The sequence below is a fragment of the Nyctereutes procyonoides genome, unplaced genomic scaffold (assembly GCF_905146905.1).
Source record: "Nyctereutes procyonoides isolate TBG_1078 unplaced genomic scaffold, NYPRO_anot_genome, whole genome shotgun sequence".
Lineage (NCBI taxonomy): Eukaryota > Metazoa > Chordata > Mammalia > Carnivora > Canidae > Nyctereutes > Nyctereutes procyonoides.
The window spans coordinates 36,342,079-36,357,622 of record NW_026575048.1 but is presented as its reverse complement, the minus strand read 5'-3'; the positions used below and the strand labels follow the sequence as shown (position 1 = coordinate 36,357,622).

The 15,544-nt window shown below is 41.3% G+C and overlaps 1 protein-coding gene across 1 annotated transcript in view; it reads right to left on the bottom strand.

Moving 5' to 3' along the window:
• Positions 1-10,993: 10,993 nt before the first annotated feature.
• The window catches only part of MERTK (MER proto-oncogene, tyrosine kinase), a 114,666-nt gene continuing 110,115 nt past the window's right edge, over positions 10,994-15,544 (bottom strand). Inside the window, exon 19 of the mRNA XM_055327181.1 lies at positions 10,994-12,059. Coding sequence (XP_055183156.1) covers positions 11,546-12,059 — 514 coding nt within the window. The 3' untranslated portion in view covers positions 10,994-11,545. The remainder of the gene's footprint in view (positions 12,060-15,544) is intronic.

The following is a 15,544-nucleotide window of genomic DNA, read 5'->3' as shown; positions in this document are numbered from 1 at the left end:
CCCTGCATGGAGCCTGCTTCTCCCTCTGCCTGTGTCTCTGCCTCTCTTTCTCTGTGTCTCTCATGAATAAATAAATAAAAATATTTTTAAAAAGAGTCTCTTATGATTTGTCTCCCTCTCTGGTTTCACTCTCCTATAATCCTGTTTTGTTTCTTAAAGTCCACATATGAGTGATATCATATAATTCTTTCTCTGACTTATTTTGCTTAGCATTATATCCTCTAGTTCCCTCCAAGTCATTGCAAATGGGAAGCTCTGATTTTTTTGATGGCTGAGCCGTATTCCATTGAATATGTATATCATATCTACTTTATCCATTCATCTGTCTAGACTCTTTCCATAGTTACTATGGATATTGCTGCTATAAACATTGGATCATTACATTTGTATCTTTGGGATGAATACCCAGTACTGCAATTGCTGGGTCATAGGGTAGCTCTTTTTTCAACTTTTTTTTTTAATTTTTTTAAAATTTTTATTTATTTATGATAGTCACACACACACACACAGAGAGAGAGAGGGAGAGGCAGAGACACAGGCAGAGGGAGAAGCAGGCTCCATGCACCAGGAGCCCGACGTGGGATTCGATCCCAGGTCTCCAGGATCGCAACCCAGGCCAAAGGCAGGCGCTAAACCGCTGCGCTACCCAGGGATCCCTTTTTTCAACTTTTTGAGGAACCTCCATTCTGTATTCCAGAGTGGTGGCAGCAGCTTGCATTCCCACCAACATTGTAAGAGGGTTCCCCTTTCTCCACATCCTTGTCAACATCTGTCCTTTCCTGACTTCTTCATTTTAGCCATTCTGACTGCTGTGAGGTAGTAACTTATTGTGGTTTTGATTTGGATTTCCCTGATGGCAAGTGATGTTGAGCATTTTTTCATGTGTCTGTTGGCCATTTATATATCTTCTTTAAATAAAAGTCTGTTCATGTCTTTTGCCCATTTCTTGGTTGGGTTATTCTTTGGGTGTTGAGTTTGATAAGTTCTTCATAGATTGCCCTTTATCTGATAAGACATTTGCAAGTATCTTCTCCCATTTTGCCAGTTGTCTTTTGGTTTTGTTGACTCTCTGCTTTGCAAAAGCTTATTATCTTGATGAAGTCCCAGTAGTTCATTTTTGCCTTTGTTTCCCTTGCCTTTGGAGGCATGTCTAGCAAGAATTTGCTGTGGCCGAGGTCACAGAGGTTGCTGCCTTTGTTCTCCTCTAGGATTTTGATGGGTTTTTGTCTCCCATTTAGGTCTTTCATCCATTTTCGTTGGAATGAAAACAGCCCAGTTTCATTCTTGTGCATGTGGCTGTCCAACTTTTCCAACACCATTTGTTAAAGAGACTGTCCTTTTTCCATTGGATAGTCTTTCCTGCTTGTCAAAGATTAGTTGCTCATAGAGCAGAAGGTCCATTTATCGGTTCTCTATTCTGTTCCATTGATCTATGTGTCAGTTTTTGTACCAGTACCGTACTGTCTGGATAATTACAGCTTTCTAATAGAGCTTGAAGTCTGGAATTGTGGTAGCCACCAGCTTTGGTTTTCGTTTTCAATATTCCTTTGACTATTCGGGGTCTTTTCTGGTTTCATACAAATTTTAGGATTGTTTGTTTCAGCTCTGTGAAAAAAGTTGATGGTATTTTGATAGGCATTGCATTGAATGTATAGATTGCTCTAGATAGCATAGACATCTTAACAATATTTGTTCTTTCAATCCATGAGCATGGGACATTTTTCCATTTCTTTGTGTCTTCTTCAATTTCTTTCATGAGTGTTCTATAGTTTTCTGAGTACAGATCCTTCTGGCTTTCTGGTTAGCTTTATTCCTAGGTATCTTATGGTTTTGGGTGCAATTGTAAGTGAGATCTACTCCTTAATTTCTCTTTCTTCTGTCTCATTGTTAGTGTAGAGAAATGCAACTGATTTCTGTGCATTGGTTTTGTATTCTGCCATGTTGCTGAATTCCTGTATGAGTTCTGGCAATTTTGGGATGGAGTCTTTTGGGTTTTCCATATAGAATATCATGTCATCTGTGAAGAGTGAGAGTTTGGTTTCTTAGCCAATTTCAATGCCTTTTATTTCTTTTTGTCATCTGATTTCTGAGGCTAAGACTTCTAGTACTATGTTGAAGAGTGGTGAGACTGTACATCCTTGTCATGTTCCTGACTTTAGGAGAAAAGCTCTCAGGTTTTCCCCATTGAGAATGTTATTCATTGTGGGCTTTTTACATATGGCTTTTAAGATATTGAGGTATGTTTCCTCTATTCCTACATTGTGAGGAGTTTTAATCAAGAAACAATGTTATACTTTGTGAAATGCTTCTGCATCTATTGAGAGGATCATATCGTTCTTGTCTTTTCTTTTATTAATGTGGTATATCGCACTGATTGATTTGCAGATGTTGAACTACCCTTGCAGCCCAGGAATAAATCCCACTTGGTGGTGGTGGTGAATAATCTTTTTAATGTACTGTTGGATCCTATTGGCCTGTCTTGGTGAGAATTTTTGCATCTATGTTCATCAGGGATATTGGTCTGTAATTCTTTTTGATGAGGCCTCTGTCTGGTTTTGGGATCAGGGTAATACTGGCCTCATAGAAAGAGTTTGGAAGTTTTCCTTCCATTTCTATTTTTTAAAACAGTTTCAGAGGAATAGGTATTAATTCTTCTTCAAATGTTTGGTAGAATTCCCCTGGGAAGCCATCCAGCCCTGGAATCTTGTTTGTTGGGAGATTTTTTAAGAAGATTTTTTATTCATTTATTCATGAGAGACACACAGAGGGTGAGGCAGAGACATAGGCAGAGGGAGAAGCAGGCTCCGTATAGGGACCCCGATGTGGGACTTGATCCTTGGACTCCAGGATCACGCCCTGAGCCAAAGGCAGACGGTCAACTGCTGAGCCACCAGGCATCCCTGTTGGGAGATTTTTGATGACTGCTTTAATTTTCTTGCTGGTTATGGGTCTGTTCAGGTTTTCTATTTCTTCCTGTTTCAATTTTATTAGTTTATATGTCTCTAGGAATGCGTCCATTTCTTCCAGATTGCCTAATTTGTTGGCATATAGTTGCTCATATGCCAACAAATTAGGCATGTAGTTCTTACAGTTGTTTGTATTTCTTCGATATTGGTTGTGACCTCTCCTCTTTCATTCATAATTTTATTTATTTGGGCCCTCCTCTTTTCTTTTTGATAAGTCTGGCCAGGGGTTTATCGAACTTATTAATTCTTTCAAAGAATAAGCATCTAGTTTTGTCGGTCTGTTCTACTGTTCTTTTGGTTTCTCTTTCATTGATTTCTGCTCTAAGCTTTATTAATTCCCTTCTCCTGCTGGGTTTAGGCTTTATTTGCTGTTTTTTCTCCAGCTCCTTTAGATGTAAGGTTAAATGGTATATTTGAGATCTTTCTTGGTTCTTGAGAAAGGCTTGTATTGCTATATACTTCCCTTGTAGGACCACCTTTGCTGCCTCCCAAAAGTTTTGAGCTGTTGTGTTTTCATTTTCATTTGTTTCCATGAATTTAAAAAATTCTTCTTTAATATCCTGGTTGACCCATTCTTTCTTTAATAGGATGCTTTTTAACCTGCATGTATTAGAATTCTTTCCAAATTTCCTCTTGTGATTGAGTTCAAGTTTCAAAACATTGTGGTCTGAAAATATGAGGGAATGATCCCAATCTTTTGGTACCAGTTAAGGCCTAACTTGTGACCCAGTATGTGGTCTACTCTGGAGAATGTTCCTTGTGCACTTGAGAAGAATGTGAATTTTATTTCTTTAGGATGGAATGCTCTGAATATATCTGTGAAGTCCATCTGGTCAATGTGTCATTCAAAGCCCTTGTTTTCTTGTTGCTCTTCTGCTTAGATGTTCTGTCCATTGCAGTGAGTGGGGTGTTAAAATTGCCTGCAATTATTGTATTATTATCAATGTATTTCTTTAATTCTATGATTAATTGGTTTATATAATTGGCTGCTCCTATATTAGGGGCACAAATACAATTGTTAGATCTTGTTATTTGATAGACCCTTTAATTATGATATAGTGGCCTTCCTCATCTCTTATTACAGTCTTTGGATTAAAATCTAATTTGTCTGATATAAGGATTGCCACCTCAGCCTTCTTTGGATGTCCATTAGCATGATAAATGGTTTTCCAACCCTTCACTTTCAATCTGGAGGTATCTTCAGTCTAAAATGAGTCTCTTGAAACAGACAGCATCTCAATGGGTCTTGTTTTTTTTATCCAACCTGATATCCTGTGTCTTTCAATTTGGGAATTTAGCCCATTTACATTCAGAGTAACTACTGACAGATATAAATTTAATGCCATTGTATTACTTGTAAAGTCACTATTTCTGTGTATTGTCTCTCTTCCTTTCTGGTCTATGTTACTTTTGGGCTCTCTCTTCACCTAAAGGATCCTCTTTTTTTTTTTTTTTTTTAAGATTTTATTTATTTATTCATGAGAGACACAGGTAGAGAGAGAGGTAGAGACACAGGTAGAGGGAGAAGCAGGCTCCATGCAGGGAACCTGACGCGGTACTTGATCCCAGGACCCCAGGATCATGCCCTAGGCTGAAGGCAGGCACTAAACCACTGAGCCACGCAGGGATCCCAAGGATCCTCTTTAATACTTCTTGCAGGGCTAGTTTAGTGATCACAAATTCTTTTAGTTTCTGGAAGCTTTTTATCTCTCCTTCTATTTTGAATGACAGCCTTGCTGGATAAAGTACTCTTGGCTGCATGATTTTCTCATTTAGCACTCTGAATATATCATGTTAGTCCTTTCTGGCTGGTCAGGTCTCTGTGGATAGGTCTGCTGCCAGGCTAATGTTCCTACCCTTGTAGGTTACAGACTTCTTGTCCCTAGTTGCTTTCAGGATATTCTTTGTCTCTGAGATTTGTTAGCTTCACTATTATAGGTCACAGCGTTGACCTATTTTTATTGATTTTGAGGGGGGGTTCTCTGTGCCTCCTGGACTTGAATGCCTGTTTCCTTCCCCAGACTAGGGAAGTTCTCAGCTATAATTTGCTCCAATATACCTTCTTCCCCTCTCTCTGTTATCTCTTTTAGGATTCCAATTATTCTAATATTATTTTGTTTAACGGTGTCACCTATCCTTTATATTCTTCCTTTGTAATCTAATAGTTGTGTATCTTTTTCTCAGCTTCTTTATTCTCCATCATATTGTCTACTATATCACTAATTCTCTCTTCTGCCTCATTTATCCTAGACGTTAGAGCCTCCATTTTTTATTTCATCTCATTAATAGCCTTTTTAATTTTGACTTGATTAGATTTTAGTCTTTTGTTTCTCCAGAAAGGGAATCTCTAGTGTCTTCTATGCTTTTTTTCAAGCCCAGCTAGTATCTTTATAATTGTTATTTTGAACTCTAGTTCTGACATCTTATATCCATAGTGATTAGGTCCCTGGCAGTCAGCACTGCCTCTTGTCCTCTTTTTTGAGCTGAATATTTCCATTTTGTCTTTCTTGCAGAAACTGCTTGCTTTTCTATTTGTAGAATTGCAGCAATTCTTTTCTTAGATCTCCGGTTGAGTTCACAGGTATTCAGAATGATTTGATAGCTATCTAGAAGGTGTTCAGAATGATTTGATAGGGACCAGACAAAACTAAAGTCTCCTACCTGGAAGGTACTTTGTATTTTATTATTTTTTAAAGATTTTATTTATTTATTTATGAGAGATACAGAGAGAAAGGCAGAGACATAGGCAGAGGGAGAAGCAGGCTCCCTGTGGGTAGCCTGATGTGGGACTCAATCCCAGAACCCCAGGATCACGACCTGAGCCAAAGGCAGACACAACCAGAGTCACCCAGGTGCCCCTGGAAAGCACTTTATTATTATTATTATTTAATTATTCTATTTTTAAAGATTTTATTTATTTATTTATTTATTCATGAGAGACACACAGAAAGAGAGGCAGAGACATAGGCAGAGAGAGAAACAGGCTCCATGCAGGGAGCCTGATGTGGGACTGGATCCTGAGACTCCAGAATCACACCCTGGGCCAAAGGCAGATGCTCAACTGCTGAGCCACCCAGGTGTTCCGCAAATTTTTTTAAAGAGTTTATTTATTTATTCATGAGAGACACAGAGAGAGAGGCAGAGGCATAGGCAGAGATAGAAGTAGGCTCCATGCAGGAAGCCCACTGTGGGACTCGATCCCGGAACTCTGGGATCACGCCCTGAGCCAAAGGCAGATGTTCAACTGGTAAGCCATCCAGACGTCCCATGGCATCAGCAAATTTGAAGATAGATCATTAGAAATACTCTAATGTGATGTACAGGAAGAAAAAGATTTAGAGAACTACAGATTTGTGTGACAAGAAATTATTTTCTATCTTTGGACAAATTATGTTAAAAGAACCAATAAGGACTCATGGAGTTAAGGCAGCAGTCCACATTCCTTTAAACTACTCAGATCATTGTGGCATAATGGAATTTTGGTTTTGAAACTCCAATGGGTGGTCTTTTAATTTTAAATTTTACTGGGCAGGGCCTTAGAGCCTGCTTCCAGGGAAAGCACTTGCTCTCTAGTTCTGATGTTTGTTAGAGTCTAAACATCAGCTCTGCAGGCTTGGCTTCAACAAAATGTGCAAGTCAGAGCATTCTGAGGAATATTCTTTTTAAAAGAAAGTATTCATTTGAAGCCCTGTGTTCCCTCCTCTGGACTGTTATTAAAGACAGCAAGGCTGTTCTTTGCAAATCCCAGAGTTCAGAAAAGAGCCTTCTTCTCAATGTATATTAGTAAATGGATAAATTGATTATATGTGTCCTCATAGGACTGTTGCTTAAAAACACTGCCTTGTTTAGAATTTGTAACTCTGCAGTCTCAATAAATCCACTAATTAATTTAATATTCGTGTGTCTTAAGAAGTAGGAAGGGTTAATATAGAGAACAATCAAGTTGCTCTTTCAAATATCTATATATGGAATCTCATTTTAATAGAACACATTGTACATGAAAATATTCTGAAGTGTAGTGTGTCTTTGGGTTACAGCTTTTAGAAATAATCATTACATTTCTTTAAAAAGTTTTTGTTTTAAAGATTTTATTTATTTGAAAGAGAACATGTGGGGTGGACTGGGGAGTTGGAGAGGAACAGAGGGCGAGGGGGGAGGATCAGCAGACTCTGCACTGAGCTCGGAGCCAAACATGGGGCTTGATCCCAGGACCCTGAGATCATGACATGAGCTGAAACCAAGAGTCCAATGCTTAAACGAGTGAGCCACCCAGGTGCCCCTCATTATATTTAAATACAATTAATTTAGGTAATTTAGACATGCTTACGTTAAAAAGAAGGGCAGTTTTATTTCTGTTCTGGAAGCTTTTTAAGAGAAGGTAAAATCTACATATAGAAACATCATGTAATCAATCCAGAAATGTTCATTAAAGAAAACAAAACTTCCCTTTTTTCCGTTTGTCATCCAAGGTAACTAAATGTCTTTAGAGAAGTTAAGTTGCTGTCATAGCTGGTTTATTTTTGGGTCATTTATTTTCCCACTGACTCAGCAGAAGTTCCCACTTGTTTTTGCCATTGACCAGGAGAAGTCAAAAAGGTCTTAACTTTCATGAGTCAGGATTAGTCTGGCCACAGTCAATCTGACTTGCAAGATAAGAAACTGTGGTTTGGCCTGTTTCCTGAGCAGTAACTTCTGCTTGGTCTGGGGTCATGGAGGCAAAGGGAGAGTTTCCCCAACCCTGGACGGCACTTGGACCCACCTCAGGTCCCCGAATCTTGTTGACAAGGCCACTACTGCTTGCCGTCACCCATTTATGGAGATGGATGAGCACTGAGGCTCGTAAGAACCAAACTCCAGAATGAGATGGATAAGAGAGGAACCTCTGGGCATCAGGGCATAGGGAGTTGCCTGCCTCTGAGCCCAAGAGCCATCTGCGTCGAAGGATGATGGCCCAGCTCCTTTCACTCTGCCAACTTCCTCACCTGTGTGTATCCCTGGCAATGATGAAATTCTTTTATTTTTGAGTGAGTTTGTGTTATTTTGGGGGGAGCTAATAACAAGTCAGGGAAAGTATTTCTAATATGACAAATGGTGAGTTTGTACTGCATAAAAAATGAAACCAGGAGAAGCTTGTAATCGGGAAAGGCCTCTACTAAGTACAAACAAAACTCTTTCAAAGACCTTGCCTCCTCCCCTTCCTACGGAACCACCCAGGGGGTTGCAGGAGAGGGGATTGCTATTTTTACTGTACACTTATGGAAACTTGGGCTCCAGGGGAGCCGAGTGACCTGCCCAGACTGCCCAAGGAGTGCTCACAAGACTGGTTCCTGTCCAGCCTCTGCCCTTGGCTGTGTGACCCAGCTCATGAGGCTCTGATCTTCACTTCTCCTTTCTACTTAGGAAAGGAAGGGAAGAAATGGAAGGAGGGAGTGGGGTGGGGTGGGCAAGAAAAACCCTCATGAGGCAGAGGCAGAGCTCGTCCCAACCTGTAGGTCATGAGTATTTCTGGTATTTGTCATTTCTCTTGCCCTCTTGGCCTCCCAGCCCTGTCCCAGCCAGCTGAAGACAATAACCCAGTTTGTTTGTTTTCTCTCCCCCGTTTTTTGCCTATAAGGGCCACCTTACAAAAGCAATTTGAATTTTTACAAAAGAGAATTAAAAAGGCTCTTTTTCAGTTCAGGCTCAGGAGATGGTATGAGTTTCCCAATGATTGGGTCCTCTGAAAGTTAGTTCTTTCAGAACTTCTAAACATTCGAATGTGGCTAAAAAGAACCACCGTGGTTCCAAAGTTCTCAGTGAGGAGATCTGAAGTGTCTGAATAATGACAGGACAGTGCAGCTTCATTTACCTCTTGAGAAAAGAAAGCAGGGAAGGGAAGGCACTGCCCCGGCATTCCATTTAATCAAGAGCCCGGTGCATTATGGTGGGTTGGAGACCAAGTGAGTTTCTCTACTGTGTTGATGTCTCTAGAAAAGCCAGAAGCCTCAGCATGCTTACTTCTCCACACTCTTCTGTAGCAGAACCGGTCCAGGCTGCTCAGCCCTCTTCAGGCCACATGGCACATACTGAGCCAACTGGGCAGGATTTGGGGGCTGTGGGCATTCAATGAGCTATTTATTATCTGTTTATACTGTACAGTTAAAGCCAGAAATATAAAGCACAAAGTATATTAATTTAGATATTTCATATTAAATTTATATGAAACATCTGAATAACAGGTTTTTCAATGCTTTTTTTTTTTTTAAGATTTTATTTATTTGACAGAGAGCGCACAAGTAGGCATTGCTGCAGACAGGGAGAGGGAGAAGCAGGTTCCCTGCCAAACAGAGAGCCTGATGCAGGGCTCGATCCTAGGACCCTGGGATCATGATCTTAGAGGAAGGCAGATGCTTAATGGACCGAGCAATCTAGGTGCCCCAAATAACAGTTTTTCAATTTGCTTATTTATCTTATGGATGTGAACCTACTTTTCTATATTGGGTTTTCTTGCTTGAACTAGCTGGTCAGTGCCTGACCAAGAATTTAATGATGAACTATTCACATTCTTGATAGTCTCCATCAATAAGAAACTTTGCACAAGTAGGTGATATAAATTTTTTTATTCACTTTTTTAACAACCATTCCAAAATTTCTAACAGTAGAAATTATCTTTATAGGTTCTAACAGCCTTTTTGTGTTTTTTTTTGTTTTGTTTTGTTTTTGTTTTTTGCTTTTCACTGATAAAATGTTAAAATGTGATGCTGGCATTTTCTACAACAGTGCAGATCCTTTTCAAACCCTCAGAACTTTTTTTCACTATTTTAAAAATATTTTTAAAGATTTTATTTATTTATTTGAGAGGGAGAGAGAGTGCACACACATGTGTGTGCAAGACAGCATGAGCAGGTAGGAGGGGCAGAGGGCGAGGGAGAAGCAGGCTCCCCATTGAGCAGGGAGCTTGATGTGGGACTTGATCCCAGGACCCTAGGTTCATGATCTGAGCCGAAGGCAGATGCTTAACCAACAAGCCAACCAGGAGCCCCAGAACTTTCTTGTATGAAGCATTTCACGGTAACAGTGAAGTTGGCTCATGTTGGAGACTGGAGCTTCTAGTTGGCAGCCAGCCAGGACTAGGACCCAGGCTTGGGGGCCTCACCTCTGGGCCCAGTACACACGCTGATCTTCATAAGCTATGGTAGTTTGAGTGAGGCTGCTCGCCAAGTGAGGAGCAAGAGGCCCAAGGGATCAATGCTTACACTGCATCAGTCTACTGCTTTCACCAGCAGAGTAAGTTAGGGTGTCTCTGCCTTAGCCTGCCCATCTGTGAAGTGGAGATAATAGTAGCAATACCTACCTGCTGGGGTTGTTACTGGGATGAAATGAGTACTGTGCATAGCCACATAGTAAGTATTTCCTATGTGTCTATTAGATAAAATTAAAAGGTTGAGAGGCTCTGGAGCAAACCCCAAATCACACGCAGAGCCAGCCAGAATTAGATTACTTGGTTCTGAAATTCTGGCTGCACCTTTCTCTAGCTGTGGGCTACAGCAGGTTACTCAAAGTCTCCAGCCTCGGTTTCCTGGCCCATACATGATGATGGCATTAGTACCCATGGTAATGATATACAGATTAAATAGGGCAGTTCAGGGAAAGTACTTGAAGCATAGCAAGTGCTCAAGAACAATGGCTGTCAAGACGCAGCAGAGCCTGGATGTGAACTCAGAGGTGCTGAGTTGTAAGCAAGGGTGTACCATGCCCACTACCCATGTCTATCTCCTGCAAGTTGTGACTCCCACGCAGAGAAGCACTCCACCTGCCAGACTGTCTTCTACAAGTTATTTTAAATCTATCCACCCAAATCATACTTTTCAATATTTTTTGTTCTTCATCTTTAGATTCTGGAGTGCTTTTTTTCCACATCTCTTCTAGAAAAATGCTAAGATTGGTCAAAACGATTGTATCGAGGGCCAGGCAATAAGGGAATTCATTTGCAAAGGTACAGAGGCTGCTGGTCAGTGACCACTATCTTTCCAAGTAAGTACAACCCATCCTTTCTCCTTCATATTTTATTAGGAAGTCATATCAAAGAGTTAATCAGTTATAAAACTTTAAATATTAAATAAATCATTCTTATCAAATAGATGATTCATGTAATATTATCAGATCTTTCATAAGACCAGAAGCAAAGTCAAATATAGCATTTCATTTTGCAAATTATTTTTACACTTAATAGTCATGAAAAAAGAAAAGAACTTAAAAAAAATAACACTGACTGTGCAAATGTTAACATCAGGGAACAGCTGTAGAGATGAGGCCATTAAAGCTGAAATTTTAGGTCTGCAAGGTAAGCAAGTGAAATAAGTCACGTTTTATTAAAATAGATCTTTGTCTCTTCCCAGCATATACATATATATGTATTTTCTTTTTAAATAAATATATATTATGTATTTTTAATGATGACTTACTTGACAACATTCACCTGGTGCTTTATTGCCATGGCACTTGACTGGTAAGGAAGACAAGTTCCAAACACATGGAGTGTATAGGGATTCTCCTAAAGCAGAATTTTCTTGAGTTGCAAATGTCTCTTTTGGCTCTCCTCATATGAGGACTTCCGAGTCTTCTGAGGAGTCGTCAGCAAATAGAAGTCCATCTGGTGACGGGCTCCCCAAGGGCAGCGTGCTTGATTGGGACCAGGAGACTCCATTCTTCACAAGTCTGTCCTCTGGTAAAACACAGTTCTTTCCTGTCGTGCCTGTTGCTGGAGCAGCAGAAGCCAGATCTCCCCATTCCTCATTGCCCCCGTTCAGGATGTACCTCTCCTCGTGAGCTCTATTCTCGTGAACCTCTGCCGTGACCACACTGACGGCAGCGCTGGGAGCACAAGAACCGATGATAGAGTCCACATCGATGTTCATGTCTAGCTGAGCAAGTGCGGGGCCCTCTCCAGGGTCCTCACAGCTCTCGGGAAACTGTGTGTTGATGTAAATGACATCAGCTTTGTCCTGAACTTCAGGCAAACTTTCCAAGAATTTTTCTAGCTGCAGCCTCAACACTGAAAAGGTAGGTCGGTCCAAGGGCTCAGCTCTCCAGCAAGAATGCATGATTTCATACCTACAAGAATAACAGAGGAGTGAGTTATTTTCTGGCCCAGCATCCAGGGTCCTTAGCGCAATCTGTACCTTGTATTCACCTATTCTTGGGTTCTGTCCCATTTTAATCCACAGGAATTTTACTTCTGGGGAATTACTGAGGTTTTCCTTGTGGATAATATTTGTTTAAATTTTATGAATGTCCCACAGGCAGGTGATAGGATTCTCTGGCTCCAGGAATACAGAACATATGTGGCAGTTATATCTAACTTTTTTTTTAAGATTTTATTTATTTATTCATGACACACACACACACACACACACACACACAGAGAGGCAGAGACACAGGCAGAGGGAGAAGCAGGCTCCATGCAGGGAGCCCGATGTGGGACTCGATCCTGGGTCTCCAGGATCACGACCTGAGCCGAAGGCAGATGCTCAACCACTGAGCCACCCAGGTGCCCCGTGTGTGTCACTACATTTAATCTCAATAGCTCTATCATTGTTACTTTGCAATATAAATGAGAGTGGGCTCAGGGATGTCACAGATGCCATGGTTGTGTGGGCAGTATGTGAACCAGCCTCCGACTGGACAGCTCTTACTCCCAGGGGCTCATGACCCCCTCTGCTGTGTTCTGTATAGATAACTCTCTCTTCTGGGTAGCTTCTTCATTCCCAGTGTCTAATATAATTAAGAATTACAATGGAGGGACATTTACATGAATGCAATAAAACAAAGAGGTGACTGAATTATGAACTACTGGCCAGAGATGGAGAGTAAATTATACTATTCTTTTATTTTGATTCTTTCTTGTTTTGAGAAATTGATATTCATGTCGCTGATAAGAAAACAACCCAAATTTAAATCATCTCACACACGTAGTAGACGCAATTTTATGAATATAAATATGCGACTCCCGTGTTTACATTGAACACGTGATGTAGATACTTTGGCTAACTGTAGCAGCAGGTGGTAGTTCACACACATACAGATCTCATCTATGTAGAGATATAATGATATCTTTTCACTTGTTTACTCTTGCAGTCTCTATGGACACTTGTGCATGCTTCTGGGAGGTGGAGATCTGCAAAGCACTCTGTCTACCAAGGAGCCAGCCAGGAACAGAAGACATTGAGGTAGCAGTAGGGGCATATTCCCTTCTCTGATAATCCTGATTCTCACTTGGACATCAGGCTTCGGAGTGCTTTTTACTCTCCCTGGTTTTACCTTCAACAGATGGCCACTTAGACTTGACAAATAGTTTTTGTTTCCATTTTCAAAGTTTTTATGGTATAAATCAATTTGCATGACTTCCTTTTTCTCCTCCACAAAGCCTAGTTTGTTGGTACTCTGAAATGAGCTTTGAGGAATTCTGTCCTTAGAGATACACTCTCCTTTCCATTTCTTCATCAAGGTGCTGTGTTATTTAACTTACTATCAATTTTTCCAGGTCTTAGGAGAAAGCATTTGAATAATCTATTATTTTTTTAGCCAAAAAAAAAAAAAAGTCAAAATATCACTTTGAAACTTTTTTTTTCACTTGCAGTACTTTGTGATGTACTTAAAAATATGAACATGGCTTTTACAGACAGGTGAGCATGTAGTTGTCTAAGCTGCTCCCCCAAAGGGTGATGCCATAGTAGCAGGCCAAGGAGAGAAACAAGAAGGCCTTTGCCTGGAGATTAATGGGGGGGGCTGTGAGGTTTAGTAATTTCAATTTTATGGGTGGAAAGAAAAAAAAAAGGTTTGGAAGTTCCTTTGTAAATGGTCATTTTTATTTTCTGTTGAGATTTTTATAAAAGAGATAATCCTATCAGTTGCCACGGGCTGAAGGCAGGGGAGAATGGGGAGTTGTTTCATGGGTATAGATTTTCAGTTTCATGTGATAAAAAGAGTCCTGGAGATGGAGAGTAGTGATGGTTGGACAACAAAGTGAATACACTTAGCACTACTGAACTGTATACTTAAAAATGGTTTTGTTATCTATAGTTTACCACTACTTAACAGAGGAGTTTAAAAAGATGCAATCATACAAATTTACAAAATTTATAAGTGTATGAATTCACCCATATTTGTCAAGCACCTGCTTTGTCCCTGGCTCTGAAGACGGCTGGGCACAGTGCTTCAAGTCTATTCAGGGAAGTGATGCTTGAAAGGTAGGCATCACATGAGCTGCACACGTCTCTACAGGCTGAGCCAGAGTCTGATCCTCGCTGTGCCACTCAGCCACCAGTGACTCCCATCTCCCTCCTGCTCAGGTCCTTGGATGCCTCAGGTAGAAGTGGAGGGATGGATCAGTAAGTAAAGGAGGGTTTCTGAGAGGGAGAAGGTGGGTGTGACCTGGGGTCCTTGGAGCAGATGAGCAGCAGATATATGAGTCAGGACTGGCTCTTCACCTGCTGTCATTCCAGGCCCTAGGAAGCACAATGAAAGAACCTGGGAGGTTGGTGTTGGGGTGGTCAGGTGTGTGAGGCATGAGGGCAGTGCTGTGACAGTGGCCGGTGAGGCTCGGGCAGTGAGAGCACTTGAGTGTGGGTGGCCACAGCTTCAGGGCCACTGACATGGACAACATTCTGGCAAGTGCCAGCTGTGTGGAGGGCTAATGAGCCTCAGTCATCTGACGCTGCTCGATCAGCAGCAGCTCTGTGGAGAAGAAATGCATTCCCATTCACAGATGGGACTACTGAGGCTTGGAAGGAGAGAGACTCCTTGATGTTGCGTGGTCAGTGGCAGCTTCAAGTCTGTCCAACACCACAGCCCCCATTCTTATCCATGACCTCTACCTGCTTCAGTAAGAATCATAATCTCTGACCTTTTCTTTCCATTCACTATCCTATGGCCATCACGAGAAGGATCTGTATAGATAGTAGCTTGCTCCATCAGCATGCCCTAGCACACAGGTACCATTATCTCCATTTTACAGACAACAGAACTAAGAGGGTGATACTTGGCCCCAGGACAAGAGCGAAGCTGTGACCTAAAGCAAGGAGCACCTAGCACCACCGTCCACATTCTTAACCATTCAGCCAGCCTGCCTGCCACAGGTCAGATCCCAATGGGTTTGGTTTTTGTCCTATGGAAAGATTATGTTTAGGGTATCCCATGAATAGGCTAATTTCAGAAAGATCATTTTGGTTGCCAGCCAAAGGATGTATTAGGAGCCTGGGGGTAAGGAGAATAGTAGGCCCATACTATTCCATGGGAAACAATGATGACCCTGACCAGCTTAGGTATACTGTGATATCACTGTTTCCATATGTGTGCCATTGTGCCACTGTTTCCACATACGTGATGAGGAAGTGGAAGCAGATGGCCCCAGGCCCCGTCCAGCCCTGGGCTTTCATGGTTTGAAGGCATTAGGGGTAGGAATGGAGGGGAGGGGGCTCTGAAGGACATCTGATGGCTGATAGGACTCAGCAGGATAAAGGAAGAGCACGGTGGCTCCCAGGTGTCACACTGTCACACTCAGCAGAGATGCCATGAACCATAGCGGTCAGCGGGTAGGA